This window comes from Salvelinus namaycush, chromosome 27 (genome assembly GCF_016432855.1).
Source record: "Salvelinus namaycush isolate Seneca chromosome 27, SaNama_1.0, whole genome shotgun sequence".
NCBI lineage: Eukaryota > Metazoa > Chordata > Actinopteri > Salmoniformes > Salmonidae > Salvelinus > Salvelinus namaycush.
In genome coordinates this window covers 15,804,213-15,823,787 of record NC_052333.1, presented here as the reverse complement: position 1 = coordinate 15,823,787, position 19,575 = coordinate 15,804,213, and the positions used below count along the sequence as shown (strand labels likewise).

The 19,575-nt window shown below is 47.7% G+C and overlaps 1 protein-coding gene across 7 annotated transcripts in view; it reads right to left on the bottom strand.

Moving 5' to 3' along the window:
• Nucleotides 1-19,144, bottom strand: part of clasp2 (cytoplasmic linker associated protein 2) — a 102,792-nt gene extending 83,648 nt beyond the window's left edge. For 4 of the 7 annotated variants that reach the window (XM_038965761.1, XM_038965762.1, XM_038965764.1 and 1 more), the window contains exons 1-5: nucleotides 18,244-19,143; nucleotides 13,600-13,678; nucleotides 6,181-6,284; nucleotides 3,326-3,417; nucleotides 2,193-2,268 (exon numbers count right to left, since the gene is read on the bottom strand). In XM_038965761.1, the coding sequence (XP_038821689.1) occupies nucleotides 2,193-2,268; nucleotides 3,326-3,417; nucleotides 6,181-6,284; nucleotides 13,600-13,678; nucleotides 18,244-18,441 (549 nt within the window). In that variant the 5' untranslated portion in view covers nucleotides 18,442-19,143. Of the gene's footprint in view, nucleotides 1-2,192; nucleotides 2,269-3,325; nucleotides 3,418-6,180; nucleotides 6,285-13,599; nucleotides 13,679-18,243 lie in introns of all 7 variants that reach the window. The other 3 variants (XM_038965760.1, XM_038965763.1, XM_038965759.1) reach the window with 2 other exon arrangements.
• Between the last annotated feature and the right edge of the window lie 431 nt (nucleotides 19,145-19,575).

Genomic DNA, 19,575 nt, shown 5'->3' with positions numbered 1-19,575 from the left:
ACACTGGGGAAGTAGATAAAAGGGCCACGTTGCCCACAAAATAAAAAAATACTAAAGCAGCTGGCTCACCTGCTCTTTCTCTTCACTAATGATGCGAGTGTGGGTTTAGTCGTCGGTCTGTTCCTAGTAGAGTATCCTAGCCTATTCATTGATGATAGGCCCTGCTTTACTGACGTTGTGAAACGTTGCAAGCCAAGAAATTGCGAGATACAGCTTTTGATTGCCGACAGATAGGCCTAGTGCACGGTTCTGACTTTCTGCCCGGTGGCCGACCTGCCTAGACTGTGCCCCTCCCCTCTCTCTCCGTTCCTCGCTAGCTCGCTATGAAAGATGCAAATGTTTGTGTTCTCGGAAGTACGGCAACTAAGTCTCCTCTGTTCCAAAAAGACTGAATCTTAAGTCGATTCAAAGAGGAAGATGGGTTCTTTCTACTAAATGTCTTGGTAAGCCACAGTATTTAATGAACTTAAAGTACTTCTTTAGGAGAAAACGTTCTATACACAGGCAGCTCCAGAGTATTTGATTAACAGTTCTGGTCGCCTAGTGATGGACGTTAGTCCCGCTTCGGAAGCGGCATTCCTTTACGGACAGGTAAAATGCCCGTTCAGTGGCGCTTTGAAACTATCTCCAGAGAAGGTTTGTGTGGGCATTTAAAAATCCATAGTGTACCCTTACAGACAAATCCATAGTGTACCCTTACAGACAAATCCATAGTGTACCCTTACAGACAAATCCATAGTGTACCCTTACAGACAAATCCATAGTGTACCCTTACAGACAAATCCATAGTGTACCCTTACAGACAAATCCATAGTGTACCCTTACAGACAAATCCATAGTGTACCCTTACAGACAAATCCATAGTGTACCCTTACAGACAAATCCATAGTGTACCCTTACAGACAAATCCATAGTGTACCCTTACAGACAAACCATGCTGTGGCTGAGGTGTTTTCAAGGGGATATGACTGCGGTGGATATAAAGTTCATTCCCCAGTCCTTGAGGTCATACGTAACAGAACCATTTTTCTGCATTGTGAATAGACGTGGAATTTTATGATTTATTTTTAAACGTTTTAACGGAAAACCAAAAAAGAAATGGCAGTTTAAAAATTATCAGTTTGTCACATCCCTAGAGTGTAGGAGGATAATGATTGGGTAGCTGACAGGCACAGATTTCAACCCTGGGACAGACCCAGACACTAATGATTGGGTGGGACGAAAAAAATCAACAACAAAATCAATCAATAGTTACATATCAGGATATAAATGTATGATAAATCGTATCGTTTTGACAATACTGCAATATTATTTTTGCGCTAGTTGGCTGTACCTGCAGCTTGTTCTCCATCTTTAAAAATAAATAAATAGGGAGCCAACATGTTTTCAGCACTTTTATTTTCCTGACTGATCAGAACTCGTTGTAATGGCTCTCTCGTCCCTCTGCAGCAGACATATTTTGAGCAATATGTTAGGAACATCGATTCGCAATAATATCACGTTATCGAATCGCAATTTATATAGAATCTTGAGAATTGCAATACATATCGTATCAGCACCTAAGTATCGTGATGATAACGTATGGTGAGGTCCCTGGCAATTCCCAGCCTTAATAAACACACACACTGATCCCTCTGTGGGTGAGACGGGGTTGGGGCCTCATGTTTCAGTGGTGAAACCAGGGTTCTCTCTCACCCAGCTATTTAACAGTCTCCCATTGACTGGCTAATAACAGGGTGAACGGTTAGAATAAGGAACTCCAGCACACTGGCATTCCTGCATTGCCGTATACTCCACCATAGAAACACAATGATTAGAACTTCTATGTTCTCCACAATGTGTTTAATGGAACTCAAACCTATAGCAGGTCTGTAACAGGGCTTCCTCTCTATGTTACATTAACACTGCCAGAAGAGGACTGGCCACCCCTCATAGCCTGGTTCCTCTCTAGGTTTCTTCCTAGGTTTTGGCCTTTCTAGGGAGTTTTTCCTAGCCACCGTGCTTCTACACCTGCATTGCTTGCTGTTTGGGCTGGGTTTCTGTACAGCATTTTGAGACATCAGCTGATGTAAGAAGGGCTTTATAAATACATTTGATTGAACACTCTCTACATGTTAGGCTTTAAATACAGACAGGGACAGAGACTGGGGACAAAAAGCAATTCAGGTTCACCCTCAAGCAGCGTCTCTTACCTGTGGGTTCTGATCTCCTGTCAGAGTGCAGAGGTACGGAACGATCTTACTGAGACTCAAAGGCTGAGCACCATACCTAAGGGGGGGTGAAGAGAGAGAGATGGTATGAGTTTAGCTGTGTAACCGACCATCATTCAGTAGCATTCACCAGTAGGCTATAGAGGGACCTTTAGCTACGTAGCAGCTTAGAATTTACCACAACAGTGTTGCTATTAGCGAGATGATGCTACAACTAGCGAGGAGATGCTAGAGGCTTTAGCTTTAGAGAGTGGTGCATGCCTTAGAGTAGTGTTAGCAGCATAAACTAACCCTGCAAGTCAAGTACTTTCTCCAGAAGTGTGCAACTTCACTTCCCTAAATCCTAACACCAGTCCAATACTTTTAAGTGGGCGGCAGATAGCCTAGTGGTTAGAGCGTTGAGCCAGTAACCTTAAGGTTGCTAGATCAAATCCCCGAGCTAACAAGGTAAAACTCTGTCGTTCTGCCCTGAACAAGGCAGTTAACCCACTGTTCCTAGACTGTCATTGTAAATAAGATTTTGTTCTTAACTGACTTGCCCAGTTAAATAAAGATTAAATAAAAAAATTGGGAGATGAGTGAAGAAGTGGACAGTGGGACTCAGGGTAGGTCACTATAGAGCCACCAACTCTGACCTCTAATCACTCTCTCACCTAGGTAAGAGGATTCATTCTGGAGAGAGTGGGTTGTGTGGGTCTTTATCCCTCACTCTCTCACCCAGGTAAGAGGATTCATTCTGGAGAGAGAGTGGGTTGTGTGGGTCTTTATCCCTCACTCTCACACCCATGTAAGAGGAGTCATTCTGGAGAGAGAGTGGGTTGTGTGGGTCTTTATCCCTCACTCTCTCACCCAGGTAAGAGGAGTCATTCTGGAGAGAGTGGGTTGTGTGGGTCTTTATCCCTCACTCTCTCACCCAGGTAAGAGGAGTCATTCTGGAGAGAGTGGGTTGTGTGGGTCTTTATCCCTCACTCTCACACAAAAAATAAGCCTATGTCCCATGTAAGCTGCAGTGGGGGATTCATACTGTTCTGTGGTATATGACCCTCTCTCTCCTTTCCTCTCCGTATGACCTGTGACCTCAGGAAGTGATTGATGGTGAAAGAGGAAGTACTCACGTGTTGAGGGTGGCGCAGAGAACCAGACACACCCCCTCTCTGCTGCGGAAGTTCTTATGTTTAAAACCAGGAAGCAACCTCTCCCACACATACTACAGAGAGAGAGAGAGAGAGTTAACATTGAAGGAGTCTATGGGAGGCAAACTGAAGGGGGCTCAGCAGATTACTGATAAAGAAGTTTACAGTCTGTCTGTCTGTGTAAGTAATTTTCCATGCAGTTCTGGTTATGTCCAGATGAGGGAGCTGCTGTCCTGATACTGTCTCTGTTATTCTAGAGCTAGGCAGTTTTGGTGAATGATGTATTAATGATAGAATCGGAGAGAGAGACTGGGCTTTGGTTGCTGTAAACTCTCGCTCTCTGAGGTGAGCTTCTCACAGTTCTGCGCCTGAACTCCTCTACACAGCAGCCCAAGCTGGGTAAAATATCCTGATTAAAGCCAGTTAGTTGTAATCAGGTTATAATGTAATGTGGCTGTAATGATGTTCTGCTAGGTGATCTACAGGAGCTGCAAACCTCCAGGCCTGACATGTAACGCTCCTGGAATACAGGAAGTCAGGGAGGGGACGATCTGTCTGACCAAGGGCGTGTGGCAGTGTGTGTCTTTACCCCTCTCTCTCCCTTTTGTGTATATCTCACCATAGGCGATGCTGTGTGTATATGACGTGCATGTCTCACCATAGGCGATGCTGTGTGTATATGACGTGCAGGTCTCACCATAGGCGATGCTGTGTGTATATGACGTGCATGTCTCACCATAGGAGATGCTGTATGTATATGACATGCATGTCTCACCATAGGCGATGCTGTGTGTATATGACGTGCATGTCTCACCATAGGCGATGCTGTATGTATATGACGTGCAGGTCTCACCATAGGCGATGCTGTGTGTATATGACGTGCATGTCTCACCATAGGAGATGCTGTATGTATATGACGTGCATGTCTCACCATAGGCGATGCTGTGTGTATATGACGTGCATGTCTCACCATAGGCGATGCTGTGAGCTTGGACCAGACAGACAGAGAGGAAACAGAGCTTGGACCAGACAGACAGAGAGGAAACAGAGCTTGGACCAGACAGACAGACAGACAGAGAGGAAACAGAGGCTTGGACCAGACAGACAGACAGAGAGGAAACAGAGGCTTGGACCAGACAGACAGACAGAGAGGAAACAGAGGCTTGGACCAGACAGACAGACAGAGAGGAAACAGAGCTTGGACCAGACAGACAGACAGAGAGGAAACAGAGCTTGGACCAGACAGACAGACAGACAGACAGAGAGGAAACGGAGTTTGGACCAGACAGACAGACAGAGAGGAAACAGAGATTGGACCAGACAGACAGACAGAGAGGAAACAGAGCTTGGACCAGACAGACAGACAGAGAGGAAACAGAGCTTGGACCAGACAGACAGACAGAGAGGAAACAGAGCTTGGACCAGACAGACAGACAGAGAGGAAACAGAGTTTGGACCAGACAGACAGACAGAGAGGAAACAGAGCTTGGGCCAGACAGACAGAGAGGAAACAGAGCTTGGACCAGACAGACAGACAGAGAGGAAACAGAGCTTGGACCAGACAGACAGACAGAGAGGAAACAGAGCTTGGACCAGACAGACAGACAGAGAGGAAACAGAGCTTGGACCAGACAGACAGACAGAGAGGAAACAGAGCTTGGACCAGACAGACAGACAGACAGACAGAGAGGAAACAGAGATTGGACCAGACAGACAGACAGACAGACAGAGAGGAAACAGAGCTTGGACCAGACAGACAGACAGACAGACAGACAGACAGACAGACAGACAGACAGAGAGGAAACGGAGTTTGGACCAGACAGACAGAGAGGAAACAGAGCTTGGACCAGACAGACAGACAGAGAGGAAACAGAGGTTGGACCAGACAGACAGACAGAGAGGAAACAGAGCTTGGACCAGACAGACAGACAGAGAGGAAACAGAGCTTGGACCAGACAGACAGAGAGGAAACAGAGCTTGGACCAGACAGACAGAGAGGAAACAGAGATGGACCAGACAGACAGAGAGGAAACAGAGATTGGACCAGACAGACAGACAGACAGACAGACAGACAGACAGACAGACAGAGAGGAAACAGAGCTTGGACCAGACAGACAGACAGAGAGGAAACAGAGATTGGACCAGACAAACAGACAGAGAGGAAACAGAGTTTCGACCAGACAGACATACAGAGAGGAAACAGAGATTGGACCAGACAGACAGACAGAGAGGAAACAGAGCTTGGACCAGACAGACAGACAGAGAGGAAACAGAGCTTGGGCCAGACAAACAGACAGAGAGGAAACAGAGCTTGGACCAGACAGACAGAGAGGAAACAGAGCTTGGACCAGACAGACAGACAGACAGGAAACGGAGTTTGGACCAGACAGACAGAGAGAGGAAACGGAGATTGGACCAGACAGACAGACAGAGAGGAAACAGAGCTTGGACCAGACAGACAGACAGACAGATAGACAGAGAGGAAACAGAGATTGGACCAGACATGTATGACGTGCATGTCTCACCATAGGCGATGCTGTGTGTATATGACGTGCATGTCTCACCATAGGCGATGCTGTGTGTATATGACGTGCAGGTCTCACCATAGGCGATGCTGTGTGTATATGACGTGCATGTCTCACCATAGGCGATGCTGTGTGTATATGACGTGCATGTCTCACCATAGGCGATGCTGTGTGTATATGACGTGCAGGTCTCACCATAGGAGATGCTGTATGTATATGACGTGCATGTCTCACCATAGGCGATGCTGTATGTATATGACGTGCATGTCTCACCATAGGCGATGCTGTATGTATATGACGTGCATGTCTCACCATAGGCGATGCTGTGACTTCCATACAGCGGAGGATGACAGTCTGACTCTGTTCTCTGACCTGGTCCTTACTGTCCCCCAACCGGTCCACTAACGCAGGGACCACTGTAGAGATGTCAGCACATAATATAATACATAACCATGTACCCTTTATTATGCACACACACACACACACACACACACACACACAGAAAGACACCAGACCTTAGTGCCCCCTAGTGGACTTGTTTAAGAAAACAACAATGTCACAAATCACAGGTCAATCACACACACTTACTCACACAGAGACATTCAAATGTCATATTTGAAAACTTGACTTGAATCCATAATGAGACATTGGGGGTACAGAGGCTACTAGACAGAATAAATTAGACAGTGGGTCTCTATGGGACAGGGTTACTGTCGAGTTCACACAGTTGTCTGCTAGCAGAGAGACGGAGAGGAAACGGAGTTTAGACAGACAGGAAACGGAGTTTGGACCAGACAGACAGACAGACACACAGAGAGGAAACGGAGTTTGGACCAGACAGACAGACAGAGAGGAAACGGAGTTTGGACCAGACAGACAGAGAGGAAACAGAGTTTGGACCAGACAGACAGACAGAGAGGAAACGGAGTTTGGACCAGACAGACAGAGAGGAAACAGAGTTTGGACCAGACAGACAGACAGAGAGGAAACGGAGTTTGGACCAGACAGACAGAGAGGAAACGGAGTTTGGACCAGACAGACAGACAGAGAGGAAACAGAGTTTGGAACAGACAGACAGACAGAGAGGAAACGGAGTTTGGACCAGACAGACAGACAGACAGAGAGGAAACGGAGTTTGGACCAGACAGACAGAGAGGAAACGGAGTTTGGACCAGACAGACAGACAGAGAGGAAACAGAGTTTGGAACAGACAGACAGACAGAGAGGAAACAGAGTTTGGACCAGACAGACAGACAGAGAGGAAACGGAGTTTGGAACAGACAGACAGACAGAGAGGAAACGGAGTTTGGACCAGACAGACAGACAGACAGAGAGGAAACAGAGTTTGGACCAGACAGACAGACAGAGAGGAAACGGAGTTTGGACCAGACAGACAGAGAGGAAACAGAGTTTGGACCAGACAGACAGACAGAGAGGAAACGGAGTTTGGACCAGACAGACAGACAGAGAGGAAACAGAGCTTGGACCAGACAGACAGACAGAGAGGAAACGGAGTTTTGACCAGACAGACAGACAGAGAGGAAACAGAGATTGGACCAGACAGACAGACAGAGAGGAAACAGAGCTTGGACCAGACAGACAGACAGAGAGGAAACAGAGCTTGGACCAGACAGACAGACAGAGAGGAAACAGAGCTTGGACCAGACAGACAGACAGAGAGGAAACAGAGCTTGGACCAGACAGACAGAGAGGAAACAGAGTTTGGACCAGACAGACAGACAGAGAGGAAACAGAGATTGGACCAGACAGACAGACAGACAGACAGACAGACAGACAGACAGAGAGGAAACGGAGTTTGGACCAGACAGACAGACAGAGAGGAAACAGAGCTTGGACCAGACAGACAGACAGACAGACAGAGAGGAAACAGAGTTTGGACCAGACAGACAGACAGACAGAGAGGAAACAGAGTTTGGACCAGACAGACAGACAGAGAGGAAACAGAGATTGGACCAGACAGACAGACAGACAGACAGACAGAGACAGACAGACAGAGAGGAAACAGAGCTTGGACCAGACAGACAGACAGAGAGGAAACAGAGATTGGACCAGACAAACAGACAGAGAGGAAACAGAGCTTGGGCCAGACAGACAGAGAGGAAACAGAGCTTGGACCAGACAGACAGAGAGGAAACAGAGCTTGGACCAGACAGACAGAGAGGAAACAGAGCTTGGACCAGACAGACAGACAGAGAGGAAACAGAGCTTGGACCAGACAGACAGAGAGGAAACAGAGCTTGGACCAGACAGACAGACAGACAGACAGACAGACAGACAGACAGACAGACAGACAGAGAGGAAACGGAGTTTGGACCAGACAGACAGACAGAGAGGAAACAGAGCTTGGACCAGACAGACAGACAGACAGAGAGGAAACGGAGTTTGGACCAGACAGACAGACAGAGAGGAAACAGAGGCTTGGACCAGACAGACAGACAGACAGACAGAGAGGAAACAGAGCTTGGACCAGACAGACAGACAGACAGACAGACAGACAGACAGACAGACAGACAGACAGAGAGGAAACGGAGTTTGGACCAGACAGACAGACAGAGAGGAAACAGAGCTTGGACCAGACAGACAGACAGACAGAGAGGAAACGGAGTTTGGACCAGACAGACAGACAGAGAGGAAACAGAGCTTGGACCAGACAGACAGACAGAGAGGAAACAGAGCTTGGACCAGACAGACAGACAGAGAGGAAACAGAGCTTGGACCAGACAGACAGACAGAGAGGAAACAGAGTTTGGACCAGACAGACATACAGAGAGGAAACAGAGATTGGGCCAGACAGACAGAGAGGAAACAGAGCTTGGACCAGACAGACAGACAGAGAGGAAACAGAGATTGGACCAGACAGACAGACAGAGAGGAAACAGAGCTTGGACCAGACAGACAGACAGAGAGGAAACAGAGCTTGGACCAGACAGACAGAGAGGAAACGGAGATTGGACCAGACAGACAGACAGAGAGGAAACAGAGCTTGGACCAGACAGACAGACAGACAGACAGACAGACAGACAGACAGACAGACAGACAGACAGACAGACAGACAGAGAGGAAACAGAGATTGGACCAGACAGACAGACAGGAAACAGAGTTTGGACCAGACAGACAGACAGAGAGGAAACGGAGTTTGGACCAGACAGACAGACAGAGAGGAAACAGAGTTTGGACCAGACAGACAGACAGAGAGGAAACAGAGCTTGGACCAGACAGACAGACAGAGAGGAAACAGAGCTTGGACCAGACAGACAGACAGAGAGGAAACAGAACTTGGACCAGACAGACAGACAGAGAGGAAACAGAGCTTGGACCAGACAGACAGACAGAGAGGAAACAGAACTTGGACCAGACAGACAGACAGAGAGGAAACAGAGCTTGGACCAGACAGACAGACAGAGAGGAAACAGAGCTTGGACCAGACAGACAGACAGAGAGGAAACAGAACTTGGACCAGACAGACAGACAGAGAGGAAACAGAACTTGGACCAGACAGACAGACAGAGAGGAAACAGAGCTTGGACCAGACAGACAGACAGACAGAGAGGAAACAGAGCTTGGACCAGACAGACAGACAGAGAGGAAACAGAACTTGGACCAGACAGACAGACAGAGAGGAAACAGAACTTGGACCAGACAGACAGACAGAGAGGAAACAGAGCTTGGACCAGACAGACAGACAGAGAGGAAACAGAGCTTGGACCAGACAGACAGACAGAGAGGAAACAGAGCTTGGACCAGACAGACAGACAGAGAGGAAACAGAGCTTGGACCAGACAGACAGACAGAGAGGAAACAGAACTTGGACCAGACAGACAGACAGAGAGGAAACAGAGCTTGGACCAGACAGACAGACAGAGAGGAAACAGAGCTTGGACCAGACAGACAGACAGAGAGGAAACAGAGCTTGGACCAGACAGACAGACAGAGAGGAAACAGAGCTTGGACCAGACAGACAGACAGAGAGGAAACAGAACTTGGACCAGACAGACAGACAGAGAGGAAACAGAGCTTGGACCAGACAGACAGACAGAGAGGAAACAGAACTTGGACCAGACAGACAGACAGAGAGGAAACAGAGCTTGGACCAGACAGACAGACAGAGAGGAAACAGAGCTTGGACCAGACAGACAGACAGAGAGGAAACAGAGCTTGGACCAGACAGACAGACAGAGAGGAAACAGAGCTTGGACCAGACAGACAGACAGAGAGGAAACAGAGCTTGGACCAGACAGACAGACAGAGAGGAAACAGAACTTGGACCAGACAGACAGACAGAGAGGAAACAGAGCTTGGACCAGACAGACAGACAGAGAGGAAACAGAGCTTGGACCAGACAGACAGACAGAGAGGAAACAGAGCTTGGACCAGACAGACAGACAGAGAGGAAACAGAGCTTGGACCAGACAGACAGACAGAGAGGAAACAGAACTTGGACCAGACAGACAGACAGAGAGGAAACAGAGCTTGGACCAGACAGACAGACAGAGAGGAAACAGAACTTGGACCAGACAGACAGACAGAGAGGAAACAGAGCTTGGACCAGACAGACAGACAGAGAGGAAACAGAGCTTGGACCAGACAGACAGACAGAGAGGAAACAGAGCTTGGACCAGACAGACAGACAGAGAGGAAACAGAGCTTGGACCAGACAGACAGACAGAGAGGAAACAGAGCTTGGACCAGACAGACAGACAGAGAGGAAACAGAACTTGGACCAGACAGACAGACAGAGAGGAAACAGAGCTTGGACCAGACAGACAGACAGAGAGGAAACAGAGCTTGGACCAGACAGACAGACAGAGAGGAAACAGAGCTTGGACCAGACAGACAGACAGAGAGGAAACAGAGCTTGGACCAGACAGACAGACAGAGAGGAAACAGAGCTTGGACCAGACAGACAGACAGAGAGGAAACAGAGCTTGGACCAGACAGACAGACAGAGAGGAAACAGAGCTTGGACCAGACAGACAGACAGAGAGGAAACAGAGCTTGGACCAGACAGACAGAGAGGAAACAGAGCTTGGACCAGACAGACAGACAGAGAGGAAACAGAACTTGGACCAGACAGACAGACAGAGAGGAAACAGAGCTTGGACCAGACAGACAGACAGAGAGGAAACAGAGGTTGGACCAGACAGACAGACAGAGAGGAAACAGAGCTTGGACCAGACAGACAGACAGAGAGGAAACAGAACTTGGACCAGACAGACAGACAGAGAGGAAACAGAGCTTGGACCAGACAGACAGACAGAGAGGAAACAGAGCTTGGACCAGACAGACAGACAGAGAGGAAACAGAGCTTGGACCAGACAGACAGACAGAGAGGAAACAGAGCTTGGACCAGACAGACAGACAGAGAGGAAACAGAGCTTGGACCAGACAGACAGACAGAGAGGAAACAGAGCTTGGACCAGACAGACAGAGAGGAAACAGAGCTTGGACCAGACAGACAGACAGAGAGGAAACAGAACTTGGACCAGACAGACAGACAGAGAGGAAACAGAGCTTGGACCAGACAGACAGACAGAGAGGAAACAGAGGTTGGACCAGACAGACAGACAGAGAGGAAACAGAGCTTGGACCAGACAGACAGACAGAGAGGAAACAGAACTTGGACCAGACAGACAGACAGAGAGGAAACAGAGCTTGGACCAGACAGACAGACAGAGAGGAAACAGAGCTTGGACCAGACAGACAGACAGAGAGGAAACAGAGCTTGGACCAGACAGACAGACAGAGAGGAAACAGAGCTTGGGCCAGACAGACAGACAGACAGAGAGGAAACAGAGCTTGGACCAGACAGACAGAGAGGAAACAGAGCTTGGACCAGACAGACAGACAGAGAGGAAACAGAGCTTGGACCAGACAGACAGAGAGGAAACAGAGCTTGGACCAGACAGACAGACAGAGAGGAAACAGAGCTTGGACCAGACAGACAGACAGAGAGGAAACAGAGCTTGGACCAGACAGACAGACAGAGAGGAAACAGAGCTTGGACCAGACAGACAGACAGAGAGGAAACAGAGCTTGGACCAGACAGACAGACAGAGAGGAAACAGAGCTTGGACCAGACAGACAGACAGAGAGGAAACAGAGCTTGGACCAGACAGACAGACAGAGAGGAAACAGAGCTTGGACCAGACAGACAGACAGAGAGGAAACAGAGCTTGGACCAGACAGACAGACAGAGAGGAAACAGAGCTTGGACCAGACAGACAGAGAGGAAACAGAGCTTGGACCAGACAGACAGACAGAGAGGAAACAGAGCTTGGACCAGACAGACAGAGAGGAAACAGAGCTTGGACCAGACAGACAGACAGAGAGGAAACAGAGCTTGGACCAGACAGACAGACAGAGAGGAAACAGAGCTTGGACCAGATGGAGTTCAGATTTTCCTTAGAGGCACTAGTTTCTCTGCTACCGTTTTATGCAATCCACAGATTCCCCTTCGAACCTCAAACACACGCGCACACACAAACCGAGGGCGAGGAAGGTTGCTGTAGGATGACATCACCATGTCACTCCCCCGCTGATGTTTTTTGGGAGGAATGCCTGTGTGTGTGTGTGTGTGTGTGTGTGTGTGGTGGGTTGTTGCTACCACAGCTGGTTTCCTAGGCAACAGGGGCAATACGGGTCCAGCACACAGCGTCAGGGGGCATTGTTGCCGAGACGGACACACGTCATCATCTGATGTTAGCATCAAACACACACATAGTGAATATATGTGGGAGTTCAATGTGGTATTCACCAGAAAACTCATCTTTCATTCATTGTCATTTTAGCTCTTTAAACTGAGGCAATTGTTGCATTAGAGGACTGAGGTTTCACTTCTTCTGAACACTGGACACAAACACTCCTCACAACGCTGGACAAGATGGCCACAGCCCATCATCAACGAGAGACAGGAATACACAACACACAGCGAGTGAGGAGTGAGTCAGTTCTGTGTAGATCACTAATGTCCCTCATTAATCACTATGATCTCATCTCACTCTCCTCTGTGTTTGTAGAGAGAGGACTAGAGCCAGAGGGCGATAGAGCCAGAGGGCGATAGAGCCAGAGGGCGATAGAGCCAGAGGGCGATAGAGCCAGAGGGCGATAGAGCCAGAGGGCAATAGAGCCAGAGGACGATAGAGCCAGAGGACGATAGAGCCAGAGGGCGATAGAGCCAGAGGGCGATAGAGCCAGAGGACGATAGAGCCAGAGGACGATAGAGCCAGAGGACGATAGAGCCAGAGGACGATAGAGCTTGTCTAGAGGATATTTTTGCCCTGAACGCCAATAGAGATATTAGACTAAACTTTTCCATTAAGGACATTACACACACACACCATAGAGAGGAGAGGAGTGTGTGTGTTTTCAGTTGGGTTCAGTCGAAATCACAGAGGGTCGTTTTCCCTTTGGAGTCTGACAGCCTGTCTCCTCCTAGAGCTAGACTGTGTGTGTGTGTGTGGCCAGCCTGGGTGACAATGACAACTGGTGGCATCTGCGGCAGTGGTCTGACAGGACAGAGTTATATAAGTACACCACACACCAAAGACAGATAGCAGGGCAGTCCATCAGGGCTGTAGGGTGTGTGTGAGGGGGTTAGGTGGGTTGGTCCTACAGTAAGCCAGACGATTTGCAGCCTAAATATAGAAAAGAGGATGAATCAGGGGAGAGAAACAGAAAGAGAGAAGAGGTAGAGGAATGTAAGAATCTCACCTGTTCCCAGGTATCCTCTGAAGCGCTCCCCCAAGCGATCGACAAACGCACCGGCAATGTCTATCCCCAACAACGCCACCTACAGGACAGACAAACACAATACTGTCAACACAGGGTGACACACACACACACACACACACACACACACACACACACACACACACACACACACACACACACACACACACACAGTATCAAAGTTAGAGTTGTGTCTCTCTCTGTAGTCTAGTTTTCCAGTGTGTGGGTCTGTGAGAGAGAGAGCGAGAGAGATTTGGATCTGATCTCATGCAGAGGGAGCTGTGCGCCTGGAATGCTTATGTTGGCAGACCACGATGGAAGCACAACATTCCAGAGAAAATCTGTAAAAATATTCCCCCTGTCCCAGAGAGAGAGATCCTGACTGCTGTTATTCCCTATTTTAGTCAAACAGATTGAGAGGAGCCAGGTAACTACAGACAGAGGGAGGGAGGGAGAGAAAGAGGGAGGTAGAGAAAAAGGGAGGGAGAGAGGATGAGGGAGAGAGAGAAAGAGGGAGGTAGAGAAAAAGGGAGCGAGAGGATGAGGGAGGGAGAGAAAGAGGGAGGGAGAGAAAGAGGGAGGGAGAGAAAGAGGGAGGGAGAGAAAGAGGGAGGGAGAGAAAGAGGGAGGGAGAGAAAGAGGGAGGGAGAGAAAGAGGGAGGGAGAGAGGATGAGGGAGAGAGAGAAAGAGGGAGAGAGATAGAGAAAGAGGGAGAGAGAGAGAGAAAGAGGGAGTTCTATCATATGTCTCAGTTTATGCTCTTGCGAAGTATTGAGACCAAAGGCGTCATGACATCATATGTTGGACCAGGTCCAGAGGTCTGAGGAGGAGGACAGAGAAGAGAGAGAAGAAAGGACAGAGAAGAGAGGACAGAAGAGAGAGAAAAGGGAGGACAGAGGAGAGCGAGAAGAAGACAGGGAAGAGAGAAGGAGAGAGAAGAGAGGACAAAGGAGACAGAAGAGAAGGAAGAGAAGACAGAAGAGAGGGAAGAGAAGACAGAGTAGGGAGGGGGGAGGGGGGAGGAGAGAGTAGAGAGTAGAGAGGAGAGAGTAGGGAGGACAGAGGAGAGAGTAGAGAGAGAGAAGAGAGGACAGAGAAAAGAGGACAGAGGAGAGAAGAGAGGACAGAGAAGAGAGAGAAGGGAGGACAAAGGACAGAGAGAAGACACCCCCTCCCTCCTCCCTCCCAGCCATATGGCAGCTCCACTGGAGGGGTTGAGAGCGATTGAGGGGGCTGTGTATGTGTGTGAGTTTACCTGGGGGTGACAGTGGGGGAAGTCAGCAGGCTAGCTGAGCAGTGAACACACTCACTGTGACTAGAGGGAGGAAGAGGAGGGGAAGAGAGGACCATATGTCCACTCAGGTATTCTCAGGCCCCTCTGATACTAACACACTGAAAACAACACCTCAAACCTCAGCCTGGGTTCATGACTCACTGTGTTGTCTAGCTGACCTCGCAGAAACACACAATAAAGATGAAGTAGCATCTTTACCAAAACTGCCTGGTCAACTGTCAGTCCAGCCGTCCCAACCAGAGGAAAAGCCCGGCCTCCATCTGAGAAGGGGAATCCCTTTCTGACCATGTTCAGAGGACTGGGATCCCTCTGACCTTCTCCTCCAATGGGTTTTGAGAAGGAGGCGAGGAGAGGGGACACCAGGGGTATACAATTGAGATTCTCCCATTGTCTGAGACCTAAACACTATCCCAGGCTTTAGCTCAGCAGGGTAAGTTTAGTAGAGTGCAGATAACCTGGGTTCAAAGCCAGTGGATGAGCAGCTCTAAAACATTCAGAGAGCGCAGATAAGGCAGTCTGCAATATTAATGTGGCTGCTGTGGAGCGTGCCTGTGGCAGAGGGAATGGCCTTACTGTTATGTGAATGAGCATGAGGAGAATTTGCTGCAGTGTGTTTGAGAGAGAGGAAGAGGGAGGAAGAGGGAGAAAGAGAGAGAAAAGAGGGAGATATTTAGTCCATAAATAAAAGAAGAACCAGCAACATTGTCTCTACCTTCTTGCCCTTTGTGCTGTTGTCTGTACCATGTTTTGTGCTGTTGTCTGTACCATGTTTTGTGCTGTTGTCTGTACCATGTTTTGTGCTGTTGTCTGTACCATGTTTTGTGCTGTTGTCTGTACCATGTTTTGTGCTGTTGTCTGTACCATGTTTTGTGCTGTTGTCTGTACCATGTTTTGTGCTGTTGTCTGTACCATGTTTTGTGCTGTTGTCTGTACCATGTTTTGTGCTGTTGTCTGTACCATGTTTTGTGCTGTTGTCTGTACCATGTTTTGTGCTGTTGTCTGTACCATGTTTTGTGCTGCTGCCGTGTTGTTGTCATGTGTTGCTACCAAGCTATGTTTTCATGTGTTGCTGCCATGCTGTTGTTGTCTTAGGTCTCTCTTTATGTAGTGTTGTCTCTCTTGTCGTGATGTGTGTGTTTGTCCTATATTTTTAACGCCGTCCCCGTCCCAGCAGGAGGCCGTCATTGTAAATAAAAATGTCTTCTAAACTGCCTAGTTAAATACAAAACATTACAACTCTCCTCTGTACAGCAGCTCTCTGAGTGAGTCTCAGTCTGTCTGGGGCTTTCCACATCCCGTCTCTGACTCCATCACTCTTGCCCTCTCTCCAACCTCTCCTCCTTTCTTACTCTGCATCAAATCCCCCTGTCTCCTGCACTCGCTATTCCTGAATCCCAATCCTATCTGCAGTCGCCCTCCATCTAAATCTCGGTCTCTCTCTCCTGTCCTCCCTCCATCTAGCTCATCTGGGCTAACTCAGCATCTTCACAGCAGCCGGCCGCTCCCCTTCTCTCCTCTCGGCCAATTAGGATCTCTAATTTGGAGAGCAGGGTAAAATCATGATGAATAAAAGATATATAAGGACAGGTGGGACCTGATTCTAGATGTGTTCCTTTGAGATGCTGTGTGAATATAGACATGTACTGTACACACCGAAGGAGCTCGCTAGAGGACAGGGAGTTCAGTTGTAATTGGACCAGGCTCATATAACTAACTCAATCACACTATGGTCAAAGTGATTATCCTGCTGATGTCACATCTGTGTTTCTGTCAAACTATGTCATCCTCTTATAATAAATATATAACCCTAAGGGAAATAATACGATACTTTGAGCTGATTTCAGTTTTATTTCACTGACTCCTCTGGAAAGTCGTGACCTTTCTCAGCCCGGTCCAGCTTGAGACTTTCCATGGGCTTAAACTCTGGTGTTATACCAGGGAAGGTAAAGAATCAGCTATACTGAACTAGTTTCCCCTGCAGTTGAATGTAACAAACATCACCTTCTGTGTCTGCTGCAGGGATTCGTTCCATGGTTCAGACATAACTGTCTGGGTTTAGGAGATAACTTAGCAAAGAAAACATGGGCCACATTCCAGCATTTTCCACAGATACCGATATGACATACTGAGCCAGTTCGTTTCGCATGGACCGGTGCCCCGGGTGGATGGAGATCTAACTTAAGGACCAATGGAAACGTCTAAAACTTTCAAACTCCACCCACCCGGGTCAGTGGGCCATGCAAAACGAACTCTCCAATTGACACACACAATGGGTGCCCTGACCCCTCCCCCATCTTCTGCTCTAGTCTGGGTGCTCCTCTGACAATGGGGTCCTCCTCCAAGCATACACACAGCCCACTACTACCTGTCTGTCTGGGCTAGGAAAACAACCAAAAACTGAAGGATCTCGAACTCAATCCCATCACATTGAGAGTCACAAGATAACATAACACTTATATTAAATGTATTAGTACTAGATTATTAGCTGTTTATTCTAGCTAACTGGCTGAACAATCGTGGATGGTTAGCAGTTAGCTAGTTAGCTATTATTTTCCATTCAAAAGATAAGAAAATGTAACCCTTTTAAACTTCAGGCCTAGTTTGGAGGACATTAGTGGGCTGTTTGAATCAGATCAGCTCAATTTGTTAAAATTACAGCTCGAAAATACAGGTAACTGCCAAAATAAAGATCAGCTCAATTTGTTAAAATTACAGCTCGAAAATACAGGTAACTGCCAAAATAAAGGAAACACTTGAGAAAATCAGGGATACAAATTATATTGAAAGCAGGAGTAGTTCCTGAGATAATTAAGCAATTAACATTCCATCATACTCAGGGTCATGTGGAAAAATGCCCAGTTGCCCATTATTTTGCTACCATGACGAGCAGAGATCTCAAAGGATTATAGGGGGTTTATAGGGAAGGGGGGGGGGTTGCCTCAGTCAACGAAACACCAAATGATGGAAATTATCATGGAGGATAATTCCAGACACTTGTAGAATCTATGTCCAGGCGCATTGAAACTGTTCCGGCGGCTCTTGGTGGCCCAACGCCCTATTAAGACACTACGTTGGCGTTTCCTTTATTTTGGCAGTTACCTGTATCCGTTACAGCGAGACTGCGGTGACAGTTCGTTATCCAATGAGTAACTATCCAACTTCCTAGCTAGCTATTGTCCCCACACTGATAATCACCCCTGGCTAGGCATCCCTACAGTATATACTCCCTGTCTACATCCTATCACCACAAACATTTCTCTCAAAGTAACTAGTTAGTCAACGATGACCAACAACATTATAGATTGGGGGACAATGCGCTGCGGTCTTTCACCTTGTAGTTGCTGGAGTTGACCCATCCCGTCAGCTCATCTACAGTTTTATCCAGCCGTGGTTTGTCTTGCTCCACATCGGAGGACCTCTGCGGGTCGTTCAGGTAGTCTATGAGGTCCTGCCCGATCTGCAGCCTGCGGGTAACGTCTTTCTGCAGGACCTGCTGGTAAAAATAATCCATGTTGTCATGTTCCTCCATTGGGCAGGCAGTGCCGTGTGACCAGCTCCTTCTGGTGCCAGCCGCAGACTACAGGGGGTCCTGGTGGGTTGGGTGTGGAAAAAGGTTCGCTCCGGTCGGTGATCCCTTTCTTCTGAGCGGATGACAGTTGCCTGGACGCTTGGGTGACCGCTATTTGACGTTTGATCAACAAAAAAACAAACGCCTGTCAAATTAGCTTGGCTAGCGCAATCACTTTGTCCAAAACACACACTGCTCAACTTTGATTTCAGCGAAGGATAGAGAATGTTGCTCTCGGATAACTAGTTAGCAATAACTTTCTAAAAGTTTTGAAAAATAAGACAAATTTGCAGTAAAACTAACCGGGTCTGTATCAATCCACAACACAATAAAGCTACTAGTAGCTAAGCTAACGAAGTTAGTCACGCACGATGGCAACACCTAGTGGATAGCGAGATGTGGAAAGCAACGTTAGCTAAACTAACAGTTAGCTAGTTGGTCACAGGCCTGACGCCTAGTTTCGCTTCATTTATGTATTCCATGGGTTGAAAAACCTCTCCAGGGAGGTGTGTTGTCGAATCCTTGAAAATAAAGTTGCGCCAAAACTTCGAGAACAGTGTTTCAGCCTTCCACCCACAGTTCCTGCCTACTTTTAATCCGGGAATAATCGCCCCTGCTAAACTGTCTAGCTAAACCCTCCCCCGCTGAAAGCCAGCGCCAAGCCGGTGACTGCAGTTGACTAGTAGGAGCAGACGACGAAGGCCGATGGGTCCTTCGCAGGGTTGCCAGGAATTTGTTATTCTGCACATTACTCTGTTTACTTTGAAATATTTCTCATGTCTCTTTCTTGGCACAAAAAATAACTGCTGTATATTTAATTTTGTCTACGTGTTGCATGAAAATTATTAATATTTGAAGCTGTTTTCTCAGATGTTCCTCATCATTAAAATGTAAATGTCATACTCAGGTGTAGCCCAATACTGGACTAATGGAGCCTAATGTTAATTAGTCCAAGGACCTTACATGTTCTGTTTAAAGGGCAAATTGGTTCTGGAAGCCAAAACAGCCAAATATTCCAACTAAACGTGAATTGATTCTCAATTGTGATACGGCTATAGAAACATAAACGCTTATACTTTACTATATCACATCAAA